This window comes from Typopeltis vanoorti, chromosome 21 (assembly GCF_054136105.1).
Source record: "Typopeltis vanoorti isolate ZY-2024b chromosome 21, IOZ_Tvanoo_1.0, whole genome shotgun sequence".
NCBI classification, from domain to species: domain Eukaryota; kingdom Metazoa; phylum Arthropoda; class Arachnida; order Uropygi; family Thelyphonidae; genus Typopeltis; species Typopeltis vanoorti.
Window position 1 is genome coordinate 46,709,349 of NC_143569.1, and position 24,270 is coordinate 46,733,618.

General features: G+C 34.9%; 1 protein-coding gene across 1 annotated transcript in view; it reads left to right on the forward strand.

Moving 5' to 3' along the window:
* Positions 1 to 24,270, forward strand: part of LOC150094826 (succinate--CoA ligase [ADP-forming] subunit beta, mitochondrial-like) — a 169,085-nt gene that overhangs the window by 109,426 nt on the left and 35,389 nt on the right. The window contains exon 9 of the mRNA XM_090411583.1: positions 7,861 to 7,981. Coding sequence (XP_090267709.1) covers positions 7,861 to 7,981 — 121 coding nt within the window. The remainder of the gene's footprint in view (positions 1 to 7,860; positions 7,982 to 24,270) is intronic.

Genomic DNA, 24,270 nt, shown 5'->3' on the forward strand with positions numbered 1-24,270 from the left:
AATTTAGTTTAATCCTTTACCCAAGTGTAGGCAAACAAAGTCTGCACCTGAAGTAGTTCAGAACTGAGGCAACTCATAGCAAAGGTGGACCAAGCTCTCATCACTCCTTGTCTCAGTATCTCCCATAATGCTTTGCAGATAATTATTATTCCAATATCATATTGGCAAGGACTTCTTCTTCTTTTTCTTTGGTGCATCAATCTGAAGATTGGTAATTATAACAGCACATCACAAAAATCTGTCCTGTGATCTCCTCTTTATCTCCTCATAACTCCTAGTGAGTGCCAGTTAGCATCATTATGTTATTTATATATGAAATTCTTGGTCTGCCTCGTGGCCTCTTTCCTTTTACAGTCCCCTCCATTGTTTCTGTAATCAGTCCCCCATGCCTCAAATGGTGTCTAATTAGGCTTTTTCTTCTCTTATTGACGTGTTTCATTAATGACCTCTCTTCATGAACTATATTTAGAACTTCATTAGTTGTCCTTTCTGTCCAACTAATTTTCATCATTTTTCTTCAGCACCAAAGTTCAAATGCCTCTAACTTTTTGGTGTCTTATTTTGTTAGAGTCCAGGCCTCACAACCATATAATGCAATGCTCCATATGTATGTTTTCACTAGCCTTTTTTTGAGCTGGATGCTAAGTCCTTTACTGGTAAAAATATTTCTTCTGTTGTAGATTGCTTTTTTGGCTAGGATTATTCGTGCTTTAATATCTGATTGGTTTCTTCCATCTTCTGTGATAAGACTTCCAAGATATTTAAAAGAGGATACCTGTTGGATTAGGTTATTGTTTATTTCTAGGTTTATTTTCATTGGATTTGCTTTACTTGTAATTAATAATTTTGTTTTCTTATAATTAATTTTTAGGCATTATTGTGTGAAAATTTCTTCCACCTTTGTCAGGGCTTTCAGTTTGTTTTTGTTATTAGCTATAACTGTTATATCATCTGCGAACCGTAGCCAGTTAATATCAATTCCATTTATCTTAATTCCAGTTTCTATTAGTTCTTTCAATTTCTTTATTGCATCTTCAATGTAGAGATTAAACAGTATGGGTGAAAGAAAGCACCCCTGTCTTACACCTCTACGTATTCTTGCTATTGCGGTTTTTGTTTTATTGCTGGCTGTTTCTATTAGGGCTTCTTGATGCTTGTAAAGATTAAATATGAGCCTTCTATCTCTCCAGACTGTCTTTATTGTTTTTAGGAGGTGAAACATTTGGTTTCAGTCAATACTGTCGAAGGCCTTCTCCAAGTCAAGAAAGCCTGTCAGAATATTTTGATTCTTCTCAAATCTTCTTTCAATAACTGTTCTTAGAACTAGGATTGCTTCTCTTGTTCCCTGCTGTTTCCTGAATCCAAACTGGTCATTGCCAACAGATTCTTCAACTTTCTTTGTTAGTCTTTTTTGTATAATTTTGAGTAGTATTTTCGAAGCATGTGATATTAAGCTTATTGTTCGATGATTTTCACACTTGTTTGCATTATTTACTTTAGGAATGGGTATGATAGAGCATTGTGTAAAATCTTTGGGTATGATACCCGTTTCATAAATATCCTTTATTATCTTGAAAAGGTATGACTTAGTTATGTTTCCTGAGTATTTTATTAATTCTGAAGGGATGTTATCAATGCCTGGCGCCTTGTTGGTTGATAATTCATTCAGTGCCCATTCAAATTCATCTTTTAACACTTGGATCAATTTCTTTCACGTCTAGTCTTGTTTCATCTTCTATAGCCTTGGTGTCTAGATCTTTTCCACTATATAAATCTTCTAAGTATTCCTTCCATCTTTCCAAAATTTTTTCCTTATCTATTAGTATATTCCCCTGTTTATTTTTGATAATTGTACTTCTTGTCTTGTTTTTCTGGTTTATTCCTTTTATAATGTTATAAGCTTTATCGATTCTCCCAGTCTTTGTTAGATCTTCTATTTCTTTACATTTCTCTGTATATCATTGTTCTTTTGCTTCTTTACACTTTCTATTTATCACATTTTTTATAGTTTATATTTGTCTTTGCTTTCTTCCTTTAGGGAAGTTTTGTATTTCCTTCTTTCATTTATTAGATCTAGAATGTCCTGGATGATCCATGGCTTTTTTAGTTGCTTGTTCATTAATCCTATGCAGTCATTGGCAGCCTTCATGATTGTATCCTTTAAATGAGTCCATTTTTCCTCTATGTTTTTCTTTTCCCTCTCTCTAGTTTTAATGCTTTCATCAGTTTGCTGTTTATAGTTTCTATAGTTTTCCTCTGTTTTCAGGTTATTTATGTTCCATTTGGGCCTTTTCCTTGGTTGTGACAGCTTTTTAAATTTCAGATTACATTTCAATAAAACCAAATTGTGGTCACTGTCAACATCAGCTCCCGGGTAACTTTTGCATGATTTTACTTGATTTTTAAATCTGTTTCTTGTCATAATATAATCTATTTGGTACCTTCCTATATCCCCTGGCATTTTCCAAGTATACCTTCTTCTTTTTGGTACCTCATACCAGGTATTAGTAATGATCAGATTGAATTGGTGGCAGAACTCCAAAAGTCTGTCTCCTCTTTCATTTTGGCATCCAAGTCCATACTTTCCCACCTCTCTACCATCTTTGCCTTCACCAATGACTGCATTCCAATCATCCATGACAATAAGATTATCTTCCTTTTTGGTGAGTTTGATTAGATTTTCAATATCTGCATATACTCTCTCAACTTCATCATCACTGTGGTCGCTAGTAGGCATGTAAGCTTGTATTATTATAATATTTGTTGGTTTTGCTTCTAGTTTTACCATTATTAATCTGCTGCTACATTTTACTGAGTTGATTACTCTTCTTCCCCATTCCTTATTGAGAACCACTGCAACTCCATTTTTTGCTGTCTCATCACCTGAATAAATGATTCTGTAATCACCACTCCAAAAGTCTCCAGTTCCATTCCATCTCATTTCACTAATTCCTAATATGGTTATTTTTAATCTATCCATTTCTTTCTTCAAATGTTCTCACATTCCACGTCCCAATAAATGTACAAGGATTTCGCTGGTTTACGACCTGGGAAGCCTTGCTTCTTCCCCTGCTGTGCACAATTATTGAGCCATTGTGCACTTTACTATCTTTTAGAATGTCCATCCATACTGCTATCTTACTAGAGAAAAATAGAACAAAGTGGTATCCCCTTGCCTTCCTTGTCCAGCAATAGCCTTCTAGAGAGGCTTAGTGTGCTAGCCGTTTCTCATTCTTCATGATTATCTGCCTACCACAGTATCCTTTACACCGTTGTCACTTATGGTGATCTTCTGCTGATCAGGACGAAAGTTGTTGCTGCCTCAACTTCCAGCAGGCTGTAACTTATTGAATGGCAGTTACATCTCACCATGTCGCATCCCTGTCAGTGGAAATATGTAGCTTTTTCTAGAGATAACCATGCCACTGTCTATCTCACCACTTCCTGTTGGTAGATGCCGTCCCATTGTCCACGACTGCTTATCACAGGTTTCCCTGTTTATTTGCAGCTAACCTCTATATCCAGAGGCCATTCCCCTATCCGCAACCTGGGGACGTGCTTGGTAGCATGGGACCCATGCCTCAAGATTGACAAGGACAGAAATGTCAAACTACTCATTAGTCATGGGTAAAGCTAAAGGCAGCTCAAACCCAAAAAGAGAGTTTGATGTAGAATTATCTCCTTATGCTAATGGAGATAATCCTTTGACAAGGATTTATTGAAGATGTGTCTCGTAAAATCTTACGTGACACAGGTGCACATATTTCACTCATTTCTTATAGTTTTTTTTTTATCAAAATTAACTCTAATTCCAAATGATATTTCAGTTTTAAGTTATCCAATTAGGCTGAAGGGTATATTTGAATCTGAAATTTCAGCTGATAAGAAAATCAGTGCTTTTATTTAAATTCCTTGTTTTCCTTTGAAAGTTTGTCATCCATTAATAGCTCTTCCAGAATCTTCTTATCAACTGAAATTTCAAATTCAAATATACCCTTCAGCCTAATTGGATAACTTAAAACTGAAATGTCATTTGGAATTAGAGTTTTAATTTTGATAAAAAAAACTATAAGAAATTTACAAGTAATATTTGGAATTGATTTTCTGAAATGTCATGCTTTTGCACATAATTTTGTTGATGGTATAGTGTCCTTGTGCGGACCAGAATGCTGTTTGGACAGGACATCAGATGATAAAGGAAAATTAGCGCAGTCTCCTGAAGTTTTTAAACACACTGATGATAATGATCAAGTGTTATAATAATAATTTGTGAAGATATTTTGTTTTGGATGTTTCTAGGATTTTTTTTATGTGGCTCCTACCCATAAAAGATTATAAACCTATAATACATTAGTGCCATGAACATGCTAAAATTTTGTTTAATTATTTCTTTATTTATTAACATAATTGAGAAACCCTGCTGTAGAGAGGCAAATATTCAACTTTTTCAAGCACTTCAATAAGCAGGGTGGTGGTTTCACACTGGATAATGAAATTTATCTTTCACTTGAAAGACAAGCATCTATGCCCAGAGCTCGACAAATTATGTAAAACCTTATTGCCAAGCCAAAAATACGCTCATCTGAGATCTTGCCCATTTTTTATTGCATCCCAGTAGGTCAATAGGAATTTCATTAAATGATTATTGGTGCTGTATCATGGTTGGAGAAGCTGTTGTTTTTGTGAGAAGTTTTAAAAAGTTCTCACAAAACAGTGAGAACGTCTTAGAACTTCTCACATAAGAATAGGAAGTACAAGAAAAACAACATTAATTTTTTTTGGAAAATATAACATTATCATTTTTGTTACTAGAAATGGTCTTATGTGATGTATATTCAAACTAGTGCAAACAAATAAATTAACAGTCCATTGCAGGATATTGTGATAAGATTCTCTAAGCCACAACCTGAAGTGTAGTTTTTTTTTATTATGTTCATCATACTAAAGTCCTTTCTCAGAATGCTGTGGAGGGAGACAGGACTATTATTATTGATGTCAACTTGAGGAAAAAACAGAAATCTGTCCTTGTATATGACTCAGTTGATTTAAGAATATCATCAAACTTCAGATGCTTGCATAATACCTTAACTTCATACCATTAATTTAAAATGGCTTCTCTGACATGCTCAGGTGAATCTTCAAGAGATGTTAAGTAGAACCTGTTGTTTATTCAGTATTATTTCTTGGCCAGCAAGCAGGCACTGGATACTTTGCTATTATTTTTTTTTCCAAAATTCTTTTAATTAGAGCTGTTTTTATGAAATTTACAAAGTATTCTGCTTTGTCCAGTCTGCAGTATTTGTCAAACCCTGTCTGTGCCAATTGCAGAATTCAAGCAAAAAGTAGCCTGTTTGGTTTTAGAGAAAATACATTGGCTAACCAGGCGTGCTAGCTCTGCAAGCAGTTAAGTTATGTGATCTCTTAAATTATTATTATTGTTGATCTGAAATCCACAAATTATCCAAATTCTTATTTATATCTGGATGTATCGATATCTACTACCAAATGGGTTTGTGATTGATTTTATGCTTGTGAAGGTAAAATTAGAGTGGAGGGGAAACCATCCCATACCCACAGTCGAAGATAAACTTAGTACTCTGAGGTAGGGTTCATCTGCTGTCATAACAGACGGTAGATGAACCCTAACCAACAAATCTGTGGCGATATGGATGCACATACTAAAACATTCACCCTATGCATATAGGATGACCTGCATATATAAATTCTTCTTATCTTCTCCTTCTCATCCATTGTGTCATCTTATTATTTTTACTTTTATTTATTTTATTTTTTCTGTACATATTTCTACACAGACCTGTACCAGTACCTATAAGTTCAATACTACCAAATTAGGTGATCATCATAAATAAATTTTGATTAACATATTTACTTCCAATAATAACAACTGTCTACCTCATCTTAAAGTTAAATAAATTCACTTCATTCATTCTTTCCTTCCTGTTAAATAGTGAATGAGTTGCCAGTTGCAGAAATGGTCATGACAGCTTTATATGAAACTTTATAATCAAATATCAGTTGTATACATCAGCTGAACATATAAAGTCATAATTAATCAGCTGCAAATTCTGTTTTTATTCTTACAGAATGTTAATGTTTCAACTCATCTTAGCCATCAGGGTGAAGTGAATTATCAGTTTACTGAAAGAAACAGCATGAATCATTTTATTTAAATAAGAGAAACAGTGAATGAGAATAATATACAAAACTTAGAAAAAGAGAAAAAAATTTAGAAGTAGTTTAAATCTCTATAAAGAAAACACATTGATTTTTTTAAATGAATATATTAAACTGAAATCACTATTAGAAAGTACAGATAGGGGACAAGGTGAGAGTAAGGGCAATATTACTATAAATGTTTCTGTGGATGTGGATGTTTGTGATTGTCTGTGAAAATATTAGTGGTGGTGGTGGGCGGTAGATGGTGTTGGTGTAGATGATGATGGTAGTTGCGGTTCATTGTAGTTGGTGGAGACAGAGTTGTAGAGTATGAGTCTTTGGACTCCCTGGAGGTATCACATAATAATAATAATAAAATCACTAATGCTGCCGCCACCCTGAGATTGCCCATTGCCTGTGACATGTATTTGGCAGCAGTGATGTGATTTGTGCAAGTCATATTGCATATCCTACAGTTTTCCTATAATGGGAAATTGTGTGATAATGGATCAGTGACCATTGAGAGTTACTATTTTAGTAATCTGCACATTTTCAAAGCTAGAACAAGAGTTTGATCCTTTCTTAGGGAGTTGCATTATGCAAGGATGTGCTTTCTCTCTCTCTCTTTGGAATAAAATGTTTAAACCAATGAACATAATGGTGTTACTAAGAGTCTATCATCACAATCATAAGAAATTGCTTATGATTGTGGTGATATTCTTTCTTAGCATGCTCCTTTGCAGACTGTGGTTGATGTACAGTACTTGTTCTTTCAGTGCAATCTGTTACCTGATTTGTGTCACCAACATAAATTTTTCTTGGCTACTCTGTCGTGTGACTTCAGAACCAGTTGGACTGAAAAACATGGGAGCCATTCATTCAGTTTCTCTGACATAGAATCTGTGTGTCATTTTGATCTCTTCAGTAAAATGGAGGGAATCAATCCTCCAGTTAGGCATTTTCAATACAAATAGGATCCCTTTGTCTCTGTGGACCAGTGTCTTGCTCATCCTCTCCCCCAATAAAATATACAGACTGAACAGCGAACACACACACAGTTAACAGATAATCACATCATGGACAGCTGTTTTCTTTTAATAAACTTAATCAGACATTTGTGAAGATTTACAAACACTGATTTGAAATGGAATTTCTCCATTATCATGTGCACAGGAAAAGATTATCCATGAAATTAATGATAAAAATATGACAACAAACATACCTTATTGCTACTGTTTTTCATCAACACTTGCAAAAAGTGATTTTGCCACGCATCTTTGATAGGCAAAGGACATGGATTCAAACTCATCTGTATGACAGGAATTTTCTGTGCCTTTTTTATGCGAGACTGAGTTAGTCAGTCTTAGATGGAAGTTGCACAGCTTTTCCTTTCTGAAACATAGCTGTTTTTTGTCCCTTAAAAAGATTTAGATATAACAGATTGGATGTGTATATAACAGCTTCCTTATTTCATCAGAATCAGATTGAATGTTAATGAACTCCATACTCTTCATATTCAAGTCTATGAGAAACTAAATAAGTACAAAATGTTAGTTGCTCTGAGCCAGCTACCATGTGAATTTGCTTGAAAAAACAATATATAACACAATAAAAATTATCTGTTTTCATGAACTTTTATCGAAATTTTTATGTTTAGATTTTTATATTATATTTTGTTGATAGGTACAAGCCATTTTGGTAAATATTTTTGGAGGCATAATGAGATGTGATGTAATAGCTGAAGGTATTATTGCAGCAGCTGAGATGCTAAAATTGAAAATTCCAATTGTCTGCAGACTTCAAGGTATCTTTTAAATATATCTTTCCAAATGGTATATATAATTTTAAAATATCATTTCATGTTGAATGTTTGAATAATTTGGTGTATCATGATCATCAATTCCTAATGTGTACCCTCAATAAGTGTACAGCATTATCTTTCTGTATTAGCTTTACATTGTTATTAGCTTCCTATCAACAATTTCTTCCAAATTAATCTGTTATTTGTTAGATCTCCTGTACAATGAGATCTTATATGTCAGTCTTCTAAGCCACAGCTAAATTATCCATCCATCTAGCTCTTCCTCTGTGACATCAAACATTTGTTACTTTCCTCTCTTATTCTGTTTATATGATTATACCATAGATTAACTCACATATTCTTAAGTGATGTTAGTTCCACTTTTTTTATTGGTGATTTTTTATACTAAATTTGATCCAGTAGTTTTTTTCTTTTTCTTCTAGCTTTACAACTCTTTATGAGTTTTAGCTTGCAAGTTACAATAGTTATTCAGTTGAATTAAAGGATCTGAAGACTTGTAACAATTTATTTAGAAACATCATTTGCATAAAGTAAATAGCTGCATTGGATATTTCTGATTTTGATAGTAAGTTTAATGTTGCTTTACTTTGGTGTGGTCAGTATAGATGATGAATAATATAGAGTAAAGACAGCAGCATTATCTTGTCTTACACCTTATTTTACATCAAGCCACTTTTCTGTACCTCCTCCAATTCAAACTATTGAGTCACACTTTAATTATAGACAATGTGTTGCTTTGTGTAATGTTCTGTTGGTACCAATATAATTGTAGCATTTTGATCAGATTTTGCCTTTTAGTCATATCATGTGCCTTTTCCAGATCTACAAAGCTAAAATACCGATCTTTGTCATGTCCTGTGATTGCTTGACTATTTATTGTAAACCAGAAATCTGTCCTGACAACCTCTGCTTGATAATATATTTGAGCATTTTGGTTGACTCTGAATCTGAATTAATTTTCCAACATAAAGATGTGCATAAATTCACATGGAGAGAACAGACAATAAGTTGCCTCATTATGGCTACGTTAGTAGTGATATCCTCACACTCTTATATTCTGTGAAGATATCATTGTTAACAGTAAAACTTATTAAAAGTCATACTTTTCACAATATATACAGAGAATAGGAAGTAATTGTGATTTTTTTCCCTTTCTTTTAAGCTTACATGGTGATCTGAATGCATTTTTGAAAATTATGGAGACAACTACTGTGTTTGAATAAAAACTTTAGTTTAATATAACTTAAATCTACATTCGACGATTTGACCTTTATGTCAAGGTCATCTTCTGGAGCATATAACTATACACAGAAAACAAGCTACACTACAATCAAACTGGTTTGTTAAAGTTACTGACCAACTGCTACAACAATTGCTGGCCTGACCTCTGGTGAAAAAAAAAAAAATTATACATCAATGCTAGAGTCCTATTATTAGTGTTATCTTTGGTTGTAGACATACATTGGGGACAACAACGTCTATGTATATCTATATACATGGCATAATTGCCATTTTGTTTTGAGCAGAAAAGAATATCATGCTGAAAAGAAAAATGTGTACAAAAGTTAGAGAACAAATCAAAGTTGAGCAAATTTCATTGATTGGTGAACTTCAGATATACAAATATACTCAAGTATTTTAGTTAAAATAAAAAGCCAAATGGCTAGATTTCTGGCACCTTAATATAGAAAATAAGGGGATAAACATCCTTTGTTGTTTTCTAGCCAGTAAGCAAAACTAAAGTTTCGTTTACTGGCTAGAAACATCAAATTCAAAAGATCAAACATCAAATAGAAAACATCAAAAACATCTTCCATCCATGCCTATTTTTGAAAGGATTTCAATTAATTATTCATGTTGGATATTGTCGAATGCCTTTTTGTAATCTATGAAGCAGAGGTACACATCTTTTTGTTTTTCTAGATATCTTATGATCGTTCTGACGTTGAAAATATCTTCTCTTGTACCTACATTTTCCTTGAAGCTACTTCGTGTATCATTTATTTCTATGTTTATTTTTCTTTTATTTCTTTCAAGAATAACATATAAGAGGACTTTTGATACTTGACTGATGAGGCTGATTGTCCTGAACTCTTCACGTCTTGTAGCCTTTGTTTTTTTTGGGAATTGGAACCATGCAAGTGTCTAATGACACTTGCGTGGTTTGCTGTATTTGTCCTGCTTGTCATTTCTCTGATCTTTTCATACGTTTCTCTGCTTCGGTGTTTTCTATCAAGGTTTTCTATATCTATACATTTATTCTTAATCCATTCCTCTTTGGCTTTCCTGTATTCTTTTTTTATTTCTTTATTCTTGCTTTTATATTCAGGTTTGTTCTTTAACTTTTTTTCTTTGTTCCATCAACGTTAGTATTTTTTTTTTCATCCAAGGTTTATTCCTTTTCCTTTTTAATTGTGGGAGTGTATTTTTGGCTGCTTCATTGATGCTATTCTTGAATGTTTGCCAGTTCATGTTAATTTCATCAATTGGTGTTCTATTTTCTGTGTGAGTTGTGGTGTCAGACTTGTTAAGGGATTTTGTGAATTCTTTTATAAAGCAGTCTTTAACTTCTTCTTAAGTAGTGTGAATTATAAGTTTCTCTTGTGAATGGTTGGCTTGGTATCTTAAGTTGTATTTTGATTTTTGCAATCACTGGGTTGTGGTCCAATCCTATGTCTGCTCCAGGATATGTTTTTGTTTGTGTTTTGCATTTTGGAATCTTTTGCTTATTATTATATAGTCAATTTGGTTTCTATAGATGGCTTTTCCAGGTATATAGTCTTCTGGGAGGATGTTTAAACAGTGTGTTGGCAATTATTAGGTCATTGGTTTCACAGAATTGAATTAATTTCTTAATGTGTTGATTCTTCTGCCATCTTGGCCATTCCAGACTTCATGCACATAAAGGTTGACATTCCCTATTTACAGCATTCTATATTGCTGATACCCTCACTTAGTTTAGTCTGCCAGCCGAGGTGGTTTACTGGTGTGTGGCCACTGTTGTGCACTACCAACTTCTTGGAGCCATAAGTGAGAGTTGAGTGTATGTGAGGACCAGAGCCCAACAACCTGATCCTGAGATCAGCGGCTGACATCGATACTAAGGTGCTACCTCTCCATACACTCCTTAATGCTAATGCTATTGGAAAAGGGTTAGACAAAGAGAAAAGATACTGTAAAAGGAATCAGATATTAAAAGTGATGTGAAAACAGTACATAAGGATACTGAATAGTACATAAGGATTTTGAAAATTACTAAACAAAATAAGCAGTGATTAAACAGTAATAGAAAATATTACTTTAAGGAATTTGCATTAAGGAATACAATCAGGAGTAAATGTTAATGCTTGAAATAGAAACTGCCATCAAAAACCTCAGTCACAGATACATCTTCAGGGTATACAATATAAATTGTAACACATACACACACACACACACACAAACACATAAAGTCAATGCAAAACTAAGTGAAACTTAGTTTTTGACGTGATATGGATGTAATAAACTTAGCAAAATATTGGAAACCTTAATTTTCAGAAATTCCGTATCACAACTAATATCAGTGTGGGTGTCAGGTGGAGGCTTCAGTTGTGATATGGGATCTCTGAAAATTAAGGTTTCCCATATTTTGCGAAGTTTATCACATCCATATTTATTTAGATTGGCTGGTTTTTAAGGAAAGATGCAGATTCTAAAAAAGTCCTTCACTATAAACTTGCTGTGATGTTGCATGGTGTTTTCTTTTTTATTTCCCCATTAGATACATGTAATATCTAAGGCATGGTCTGCTAGACCAGACTGATGATTCACGATTACAGATATATTTTTTTATGCACTTCCATGCTGATGATGGCTGATTTTCCAGTCATATCATTTCCAGTCATTTCAGTTCCTGGTGTATAACTATGTATACATCAGGAACTGAAAGAGGGAAGGAGTTGTTCCTTGGAAAAATGGAAAAAGGGTCACAAGTTTCAAGTGAGGCTTGAAGGCAATTTAGAGGTTTTATTTATTATTATTATTAAATATTTTTTGCAGCAAGTTTATGAAAAACAAAAAAAAAAATCTCTTTCGCTTCTGATCTGCCACTGTCCTTAAAAACCAGCCCAATCTAAATAAAGGCCTCCAGCTCTGTTCCATAGAGGGCACCCTGCCTAGTTATGACTAGACTTTTGCCTAACAAGATTCATTTAGTTTTGTTTTACCACTGTGTGTGTGTGTGTGTGTGTGTGTGTGTGTGTGTGTGTGTGTGTGTGTGTGTGTGTGTGTGTGTGTGTGTGTTATAATTTATATCCTACTCCCAGAAGATGTCTTCTTAGTGAGTGAGATGAAATATTGGAAGAATTAAACTTTGGTTTAATCCTTTTCTAGTGTTTTACTCCATTAAGATTCTTACATGAGTTCCATCTAGCATTTTGGCCTAAACATGCAATTATTTTAATTTTCTTGATTGAACAATCTAATTAAGAACCATTCTTAAAATCTGACATTTTTTAAGAAAAAAAAATATATAAATTGATAAATGCTTTGTCTTTGAAATTTCCAGATTAATTTTGTTCAGAGCTTTTGTAGATAATGATATCCTACATTACCACATATTGCAAACATAAATCAATAATTAGACATGGTTAGGTACTCACAAGTCATATTTTTTTTTTCCTTGACTCTCTCAAGGAGAATAACCATAATTCATTTTCAGTCCAGATCCACATGTTTCTACAATGCAATATTAGTAACTAATATTCAGATATTAAAACTAAAGAAGGGAAATTGAAATATATAAAACCATTAAATACAAAAGATTTTTTTCATTAATATTACAAACTATAAACCAATAAGTAAAAGGACTATGAAACGTTTTGAAATATCTTCAGTCTTAATCCCCACCTTGGGAGAACTCAGTTTGATGGAGGGTGTGAGCATTGCCAGTACAAGAATGTGCCTTTTGTGTGAAACTATTAAGTATCAGTAGTTGAAAGTATGCAGTTCATATAATTTGAGTGAAGCAATAGGTTCAGAAATTTAAGTTTTTTTCTGTTGTTTTGTCTCACAGGAAATTTACTCAAAGTAAATTAGTCCCTTTAGAATTTATCCAAGTTAGTATGGAATTCCTTAAATAAGGAATTTTGTTGGGAACTACAGTACCTAAATTTGGATTTTGTATTTTAATATCTGTATGATTCAAAACTTAGAATAAATATTTCATGCAGAGATGACATGGTTGCCCCTCTCCCACTGAAACTCACTTTTTACACCTGCATAATGCACATCTCCTGGCCTTAACTGATGGCTTCTTGTTGAAAAGACAAGCAGCCCAGTGTTATTCTGCACACACATGTAATTCTATGAGCCCAAAAGTACATTATGTCGCCAAAAGTATTAGAACAATCCAGCAGAGCATCTCATTGTGCAAATGGTGTTGATAGCATTTTAGTTAGATATGTGAGAAGATTACATCATTTGAAACTAAATGACTTTGAATGTGGCCTTGTCAGATCATATTGCAGGGCTGAACATAAGACAGATTTCTTAGATATTAAATTTCTCAACAGAACAAGATGAAACATTGAACAAAATCAGAAAGTTAATCAAAATGCTGAAATGAGAATGTTGTAATCTTGGCTTGGAAGGTCATGAATTTTCACAGAAAAGGGTCTGAGGACTGTAGAAGTGTTATCAAGAAGTGTTACAAGACAGCTGAATTGCAATCACCCAAGAGATCCAAGAGCATGTAGGCATATCAGTTTGTAAATAGTGTACAGATTATTGCATGTACTGAATTTCTCGGGGCAAGCTAATGAACTTTTGTAACAAGGATTGTGCTTGGCAGTAGTTGCATTTATATTCTAAACCACAAAAACTGGATCACTTTGAAGCACTTCATAATCTTAAATCTTTTTATGGTCTGTTTTTAGCAGATCAGAAAACCTAAATCTTGGCAATCTTTCCATGTTATCTAGAAAAAATTCCAACAGTCCCATGAGTACTACAAGCAGGACTGCATTGTCCCAACTATGAAGCATGGTGATGGAATTGTGATGGTACAGAGGCTTTTTTCGTGGTATGAAATTGCTCTACTGGTTGTTATTGATTGTACCATAAATGGAGAGGTGTACCTCCATGTTCTGGATAATGCTGTACTTCTTGGTACTTATAGAATTCTAAAAAGCCATGCTGTTACAACAAAGTAAATGTTCTTATCACATATTAAAGCTTACTGCAATTTGGGTTGAGGATAATAACAGCATGCCTCTAATAGACTACCCAGCACAGAGCTCTAATCTAAACCTAACCAAACACTTCCTGGAGGCCAACATCACTCAAAACACTCTTCCATAACTAATGAAAACATGAAAAGTTTGCCAGATAGACTAAATGCTGTACCTAAAGGTGACCTACACCTTTAATGGATATTATTATTTTGATCTTTATTTATATTTATCAGATATTTCAATATCAACATGATATATGTCTTGAATGTAAGAAATGACTATGAATGTTGTTACAGTCCTGGGCCCCTACAAAGATTAATAAATAATAAAAGTTTTAGATTTTTTTTCTGGCTTTTCTTTCTCCATAGGAAATTTTGATTCTTTCTGTTTAAGAAATTGCAATGTTTCTGTTATCTATAAAAAATTCCATATGAAATTTTCCTCATTTCTGTCTTATTAATGTTCATTTCTTTCTTTCTTTCTTTTTTCAACTTGATGTTCATAGACATTTGAAGGAGTTCATTGATTTTTGTGTTAGTAGTGTTTTATGTTTGAATATTCTAGTTATTTGATTAAAGTTTTCATTGTTTTTAATTTGATAGCAACAAGAGATTATTTTATTTTTTACATTTTACAGATTTGGATTTCCATTTTGAATTTTAATGTCAGTATATAAATTAAAAGTGCCAGGGTTCCTTTCTTATTTGAAATACTTTTTATTGTTATATAACAATAATCAGTTGCCTTTAAAAGTGTGTACCTCTTTTTGTCATAATTCAACTTAGTTAATCAAAATTAAAGCATCAAAAATACAGAAAGTTGCAGAAAAGGTTTTGTGTTTATATAGCTTATGTACACATATAACAATGTGAAATAATTATATAGAATGGAAATAATAAGAGATTCACAAAATAAGAATGAGAAGATAGATGTATATTGGTTACTAATGAGCTGGCAATGTGATATAGAACACCTCTCCCAGCCAAATCAATCCCATCTTCTCATAGTGTAGCTGTTTCCACAAATGGAATTCTGTCATATATCTTTTGCAGTAGCAGTGAGTACTGCTACTGCTAAAGCATATCTTCCCTAGTTGAAAAAAATGCTAACTAGACCTCTAGGTAATAAATTTTTAGTTTAATCCCTTATCCAAGTGTGAGCAAACAAAGTTTGCGCCTGAAAGTATCTTCAGGACTGGGGTAAGGTGGTGCAACACCAGGGTGACTCCTGTCTCAATCTATCCCATAATGCAAAACACATCTCCTTGCTGATATGTCTAATGTTATGCATTAAGGGAAGGGCCACTACCCAGACTAGTTTCGACCTTTATTGAGGTCTCTTCAGTGGGAGCCAGGCCCAAGTGGAGATACCAGCCAGAAGCATTAGCAAGGTCATCTCTACCTATAGGAGTTGCCAAATGGTGTGCCACCTTTTTAATAAATTACTCTGGATTTAGAGAAAGATGTTGAAAGTTTATTTTCAACAGTTTAGACATATCTGCAAGGAGATGTGTTTTGCATTATGGGAGAGACTGAGATAGGAGTGATAGTAGCTTGCTCCACCTTTGCAAGGAGTTGTCTTGGTGTTGCACCACCTTACCCCAGTCCTGAAGATACTTTCAGGCGCAACCTTTTTTTGCTCACACTTGGATAAGGGATTAAACTAAATTTATTATATTCTAACCAAGTGAAAAATAAACTTTCAACATCTAAACTTTCAACTAGACCTCTAGGTGGTAGATGTTTATCACTTGGTGAAACTCTGCCTTGCTTATTGGAAACCTGAAGCAGCAGCTGCTGCTTCAGGTTTCATTAGCAAGCTTCCCAACCAGCTAGCAGAAAATCCTACTGCCAGATCATGCAATAGGTGGGAGTCCGAGTATGGTGGTATGCAGGAGAAGCCATCAATGCCATACATGGCCAAGCAAATGAGGAATATGTCTACAAGTCTCTTACTTTCCATTAACTCTTCATCCACACTAACAGTAAAAGACAGTATTATCAAACATACGCCTTTACTGCAGATCATAAAAATCCCCCACAAAAATAATTTAAAAAATAATAATAAATAAATAAAATCCAACCAAAAAATAAGCAAAGTAACAAAAACCCAATGAAAATCCTACAAACATTAAAATTCTTACAAAAGAAAAAAAAAAAAAAGGCCTCCACATCCACTTTACACATATTCATGACCTTAATAGCAACATAAATGATGTTTTCATCATTATTTACAGTCTTCTAAACCAGACTATTATTCCTAATAGAAACCAAGCTGGCAACCTCAAGAATTATCATCCAACTTAACTGCCCAAACTATATATTATACAAACAATTGCTTCCACTACAAGGGCAGTGCTCATTTGATCTACTCTGGCTCAAAATCTTCTTACCAAACTGTTGCATTCATTTACTGTCTATATCACTCTCCAAATCTGATAATCACTGTGACCACTTTGGCTACCTATCTGTAAATCACAACTTTCTGCAGTCAAGTTATCCAAATAATATGATATGATATGATAGAATGCGGATGTGTTTGAAGAGCTTCGAAAGATAAGTTTTTTTTAAAAAAAATAGCATTATCAGTTAAAAAATTGTGCTAGAATTAGAGCATATTGCAAAGTTAATTAGTTTAGCTTATTTTTTGTTTTAAATAGTGTTAGTCTTTTGATAAGATACGGTAAGATACATAGCACATGACACCAATGCGAAGTAGAACAATGGCATCCAAGTCATCATCATTATTTAAAGAATTTAATCAAAGGGAGTTTGTCAAGTGCAATGTCTGCAGAATATATGCTTTGCCAAGAGAGGCTGAAGTTTGGTTTGAGAGCGATCATGGTGATGTAAAATCCCGCACGATAAGTTAATTTAGTTAACTTATTGAGCTCGGCTTTACAAGGGTGTCAAATCAAAATGTTGTAGAAAATATGATTTATTATTTTTTTTAAATTTAAATTAACTACTTTGTGTAATGTATTTGATATTACCTGTGTAACTATAGTGTTTGAAAACAGAGGAAAGGGATTATGCCTTATTAGTATAGTGAGTCAGCAAAAAAATAAAAGAAAGGATATTAAGCTGGCCAGTTTAAGGAAGAAATAAAATAAGCACATCAAAAAGGAAAGGTTCGCAACAACTTGCGAACATATCGATGTTCTTGGATTGCAGATATGTAAAAATAGTATGTATTTGTTAAGCAAGAGTCTCTGCTAAATTTGTATAATACTGAGTAGTGTGTTAGAGTGGCACGTAGGCAGAAATGTATATGTGCAATGTATTTTCTGAAGTTAGCTATGCTAGAAGAAACAGTTATTCCCCATTACTTGTCTAGTTTGTAATTACAATTTTTTTTAGTTAAAATAAATGCTTTGTTGAACAACAATTTGATCTGATCATTGCCAATATACTATCTCGAAAAAATTACGAACCTGTGTGTTAATTAGATGTTGCCACAATTTGCTATATGGTTAAAAGAAATTTTAATGGATATTGCTTTTATTCCATTTCTTTAATTCCTCACTCTCAGTTATTCTGTCCGACTGGTGCAGTTGTAAATCAAATAAATTTGTCAGACCAAAGAGTGTGAGAAATTGAATATATACCACAATCGTATAGCTGGCGATAGCTATATTTAGAGTCTGCTATATGTGCAGTAAGAACAAAGGGCAAGAGCAGGAAGATAGGGAAAGATGAAAATTAAGATAGAGGGAAATAACATCATAGTGTAGACAAGTTTTGTGAAACAGCACAGTCGATTCAGTATGGAGGACTAAACATAATGTAAACAAGATTTTCTTTAAACTGGCGCAATCTAAGGAATGATAACAAAAAAACATAATAATAATACGAATGATAATTAAATAAATAGATAAAGAACAAATAAGATAAGCAAATAATTTACAGTGGGAAAGTGTCATGAAAGCAAGGATCAAAAGTGTGTCTCAGGTCGCAAGATTGACATAGTGAATGACAGTCAGAATATGATTGAAAATTGTGATGTAATGCCAGATAGCATTGAGAGAGTGAGATTAAATGTGGCATGGTTGAAAGTGAGAGTAAAAGTGTAGAACAAGAGAATAGTTTGACTGATATAAAAAATGAAGAGTTAGCTGCAATGAAGGAGATAGCTCGGTTGCATAGAGTGATACATAGGGTGAAGCAGTAGCTTGAGCGATTGCAAAAATGTCTACTGAGTGGATCAGTTAATAACAAAAAGTTGCAAGTGCTGAGAGATGTACGTGAGTGTTATACAGCAGTTCAATCATAAAAGGTGTGATCAATGAGAGTTTGACAAAATCATGCTTTCTTGATGCAAAAATTAATGATGACAGTGAGACTATTAGAGCACAAAAGCATAGGGTGAAGGAAATGATTGTAGTGGCTGGAACGAATGATTTAAAAGGAGAAAAGTATGGCATGAGACTTGAAAGAATTACTGGAAGTAGCAAAGGAAAAGAGTGAGAGAGTTAAGATAGTGAGTCTGTTGCCATAGTATAACAGAGTAGAGTTGAGAAGGAGGGCCATAATAGCAAATAACTCGATGCATAGGTTATGCAGGAGGAATGGTGCGGAGTTTGTGGAGTGAGTTTGATGGGCGAAAGGACTTATGCAAGAAAGATGGTTTGCATCTGAATGGATTTGGTATTTGGAGATAGGAAAAATTGTTGTTAAATGTAGTGAAAGTGGATGTGCAGAATCAGGGAAATTAGAGCTTTTGGGGGAGAGGGGGTGAAGCTGTTGAGGATGTGCAGATATCAGTGAGGCAGTTGGGTGTAAGAATGTGTATAATATGTCTGAGTTAGTACCAATGGTAACAAACCAGAATGAGATTGTTAGTATAATGCATAAAGATAGAAGTGGGACTAGGGGGATTTTGAACTTTATGTATGTTAATGCCAGGAGCATTAGGGAACAAGCAGGTGGAGTTTTTGGCCTTGGTTGGCTCATTTGGTTGCCTCAGATGGCCTGGCCAAAGGTTATTGGTTAGCTAACAGAAGATGATATAGTTAGTGGGATAGAATGTGAAAGGTATAGTGTGTTCAGGAAGGATAGAGAGAAAAGAATGGGGGGAGAAGTGTTATTGATAATAGCTGATGAACTGCAGCCAAAGAGAATAGAAGTTTGACTGCAGGACAGTGAAAATAGCACATTTGAGGCTATCTGGTGTCAGATAGAGGTCAGCAGAACAAAATATACAGTTGGGTGCTGCTATAGACCAGGGGTTGGAATAGATGATGGAGATAGCATGCATCGGCAAATAGACTCAATTAGTGGAGGATAGGTAATTATTGTGGGGGGATTTCAACTATGGTAACATTGATTGGAAGGAGGAGAGGACATGGGGGGGAATGGATTTTATTCAGTTACTAAAGGATAATTACCTGAGGCGGCATGTAATGGAATATACTAGAGGTTCAAGAGTGCTCGATCTAGTAATTGCATCTGAGAAATTGTCTATAACAAATATGACCACATTGTCACCAATTGGTGAGAGTGATCATATGGTCTTGACCTAGGAGGTGGCTAATTTTCGGTTAAGACAGGGTGTATGTGGAATTACCAGGCTGGTAAGTTTGACAAGCTTACGAGATTGCCTGGATCAGTGCCATGGTATGTAAAACTGTAAGGGCTGGATGTTGATAGTGCATTGGAAGTGGTAAAGGGGTGTTTGAGGGAGGTAATGGCAGACTGCATACCTAGAGTCAGGAGAATAAATCAAGTGGGAGTTGAATGGATGAATAACACCATTAAGCTGGAGCTGCAAAAAAAGAAACAATTGTGGAGAGAATTTAAGGAGAAAGGTGACCTGTAGGCACATAAGCAGTACAAAACAGGCCAGAAGGTAACTAGAGGGGTAAGAAAAGAAAAAGCAGATTATGAAAAGAAATTAGCAGTGCAGGCTAAAGAAAATCCCAAACAGTTCCTTTGATATGCTGCAAGTAAAAGAAAAAATGTATATGGCAGAATGATTTTAAGGAATGTCAATGGTAGGAAGGTAACTGAATCAGTCGAAATAGTAGAATTACTAAGTGAACACTTTGCAAGAGTATATCATCCAGGCAGTGATATTGCAGGAATGAGGGAACTGATGGCTTATAAGGGAACTGAAGTGAATGAAATGGAGGTGCATAGCATATTACAGAACCTTAATGTGAATACATCTGTGGGATTGGATAGTATACCAGCTCAAGTCTTACATGAAGCGGCAAATGAATTGTCATTGCCCTTAACCATATTGTTTAATCTAAGTCTCAGCTCTGGGTTAGTCCCAAAGGGTGGAAATAGTTCCATTACAATAAAGGAGGCTTCAAGACTACTGTTGCAAATTACCGATCGATCAGCATATCAGGAGTTCTTGTCAAAGAATTGGAAAAGTTGGTTAGGAGCGAAATACAAGAATGGATAAACGAAAATGGGATATTGTATGGGGGACAGCATGGTTTTGTGAAGGGTAGATCTTGCCTCAGTAACTTGTTCATGTTTTATAATACAGTGACGACTGAATTGGATAAGGGTAATGGGTTTACAGTGATACTGCTGGACTTTGCAAAGGCCTTTGGCAGGATACCACATGTAATTCTAATCAGTAAACTGCAGCACACGGGGATGTTTATTTAAAAGTTGAGTCGAAAAGAAGGCCTGTGACTAGTAGTGTGCTTGGACAACTGCTATTTAATTTCTTCATTAATTTGATATTGGAAAGGATCTGAGAGAAACTGTTCAGTTATTTGCTGATGATGCAAAGTTGGGTAGAGCAATAGTTGAATCCACATGATGTCAAAATTTTGCAGGATAATTTGAATAGATTGGCAGACTGGGCTAAGGAGAATGGATGCCAGTTTAATGTGGTAAAGGGGAGGTCTATGCATTTTGAGATGAAAAGATTATCAACAGTATACTACATTGGTGGAACTGTACTCCAGGAAATTGACAAAGCCAGAGTCTTGTGAGTGTTAGTGGATAGGGAATTAAAGTTTAGAGGGGGCACATAGCAAAAGTGGCTAAATCAGCTTATGAGATCAGATCACTTGTTTACTGAAGAATACTTTAATGAGCAGAGACAAGCAGGTTATTTTCCTCTTTATTGAGCCTTGATAAGACCCATCTTGACTACTATGTGCAGATCTGGGTGCCATGGCTTCTTATTGATTGGGAGGAGGTAGAGAGGATCCAGAGGTGAGTGACTAAGATGGTAACTGGTCTATGGAATGAACTTTACGAAAACAGGTCGAAGATTTGTGGGTTACAGAAACTGGTTGATAGACAGGAATACAGGCGATATGATTGAGACATTCAAATTACTGAGGGGTTTTTACAAGATGAATTCAGAGGAAATTTTTAATCATGATCAATAATTTCAGAAATTTTTTAGTAATATGGGAGAACTAGGGCCCATCCATGGAAACTGATTATTAGAACTAATTTTTTTACTTGGAAATGGTGAATGAATGGAACAAGCTGCCAGATTCTGTTGTGGGTGCCATGACTGTGAATGAATTCAAAGCAAAGTATGATAGATACTGTGTGAATGCTGAATAGTTCTTGACATGATATTTAGGGTCTCTCTTTCTCGATGAGTCTAGTGACTTCTTGGAGTTGCCCATGATAATAATGATGATAATCTTTCTTGGAAACTTTAGTATTCACTACTCAAACTGGCTCCACTGATTACACAGGCAGGAATGCCAAGGTATTTGCTATTAGTAATGACTTTCACACAGTCCATTAACTCACCACAATGCCATCCTACCAACATCCTGTACTTCTTAACAAGCTCTCCTTATACTGTAGGCATCATCCATTCTTAGTCATATGTCTTCTGACGTTACAAGGGTACCAAATGGAATGACCTCTATGACTTCTACTCCTCCTTTCCGTGGTCTTACTACTGCTTCTGTTCTTCAGAACCAAATACATGTTCAGACCAAACAACAGAAATAATTTTTACTGGAATAAAGGCCTTTTTCTCCCATTCCATCCAAAATACCTGATCACTATCCAATCCATGATTCTACAGGTGGTCAAGAAAATGCAATAAATGGTAGACCAATCAGGATCTGTGGAGTGGTAATTTAGGTCTTGAAAAAGTTGAAAAGAATAAATTCAGAATTGAGTAGGCATAAAGTCTATACCCTGTAAAGAACAACAAGGCTTTTTTTTTATGATGACCCCACACACATGAAAGGTCACAAAACCTATAATATTACATTGCCATGTGTGAGCAAGTGATTAAGGAGAAAAATGTAGCATATTGATATGTTTCTTAAAGAGTTGAAGGCTGTACTCAGTGGGAATAACAGTATGGAGGAGATTATTCCAAAGAGAGAGGTGGATGGAATGAAGGAAGATAATGAGAAGTTAGTTCTTTTTTTTAAGCTGGATAGCATATTGGTGTTGCCAGTAGCTGCTCTAGTTCTTACATAGAAGAAAGAGAAAAAATTATAGCAGCCAATTCAGAGGAACAGTGATGCACATAAAAGTACCTATAGAAAAGGCACAGGGCACCTATGGTAAAGTAATGAAAGGGAGTGTGTAAGAGAAAGGTCATCTGTTAAGCGAATTGTCCTCTTCTGAATATCATCAAGAATTCTTACTCCGAAGTTAGTTGGATCTGAGACTTATGAAATGTTAGGAGTTGAGAGGAAGAGAAGTAATGTTTAGAATGGAAAAGAACATCAAGCTTTTTAGAGGCTGAGGAGACTGCATATGTAATATGTTTGTGCCAGGATAAACTGGATGACAGTCAATACAAGAAGAGAAAGTTGATCTTGAAGGGAAACTAGAATATTATGAAAAGTAAGAGGGAGATGAGGTAGAATTTTTCTTGTGAGTAATAAGGCAAGTTTGAGTTGTTGTTGTTGTTTTTTTTGCATTGAAATTTACTAAGTTATCTTTGCCCCATTTGAGGATATAGAAGTCAGTGTTTAAGTCACTGGTTATGGAAGATCTTAAGTATCTAACATTAGAGCACTGCAAAATTTCACAAATGAGGAAGAGGAATGAAGAGTACTACTGTTGTCAGCAAAGCTGTAAATAGGATTTGAAGTCAGAGAGAGAGAGAGTGAGAAGGCCATTAATGTAAAGGAGGAAGAGCATGTGGCATTCCAGCATTGATGAAGAAATCTGAAGAGAGGAAGATATCCACTATGACATGTAATGAACAACCAGTGAAGAAGCTGGCAATCCAATCACAGAATGCAGGAGGGAGACCATAAGATGATAGCTTGTTGACAAGGCCTCAATGCTAGACATGATTGCATGCCTTTGAAATAGCAAGAGCAATAACATAAGTTTCTCCAAATCTTTCCATAACCTGTATCCAAAGATGGATAAGATTAGCTAGAAGATCAGCTGTAGAATAAAAATGGCAGGATCCATATTGGTGATCACTAATTAATTGTTGATTGTCCAGGTAATCAAGAAGCTGATTGTTGATAACCTTCTTCATCACTTTTGATAGTAAGGAGGTGAGATCAATGGGTCAATAATGGTTTTTGTCTCCCTTTTTGGGCACAGGCTGGATGGGATGTAGGCTTGCTTCCATGCTGTTGGATAGATGCCAGAAAAATATGATAGTTTATATAGGCAGTACAGGATGTCAATTCTGGAGCACAGTTCTTGAACACAAGAATTGTGCTCCACTTATTAGTGTCAAGATTAATCAAGATTTTCCTGATGTGTGTTTTGTGAAAGTTGAGAGAAAGCATGTGGTGAACAGTTTGTGGTAGTTTGGGAGATGATTTACCCTGGTTGTTCAGGAAACAGTTGGAAGAAAAAACTGATGCCAAGATGGCTGCCTTTTCGTTGGGTGAGGTTACCATAGTGTCATCAGGATCCAAGAAAGGTTGGAACAGGGAAGGGCAGAAGTTGCACCAAACAGAATTAGTTAAGGATCAGAAGGCTCGACTGCCGGTTGAGCAGGAGGCAAGTTAATTTCATTTCATTCCAATGAAATATCCTTTGAAATTGTTGATAACATTTTTTACACTTGTTTAGGACTGAAAAAGCTGGGCTGCATGGACTGTAGTGGCACATTTTTTGAGATCCAGGGCTT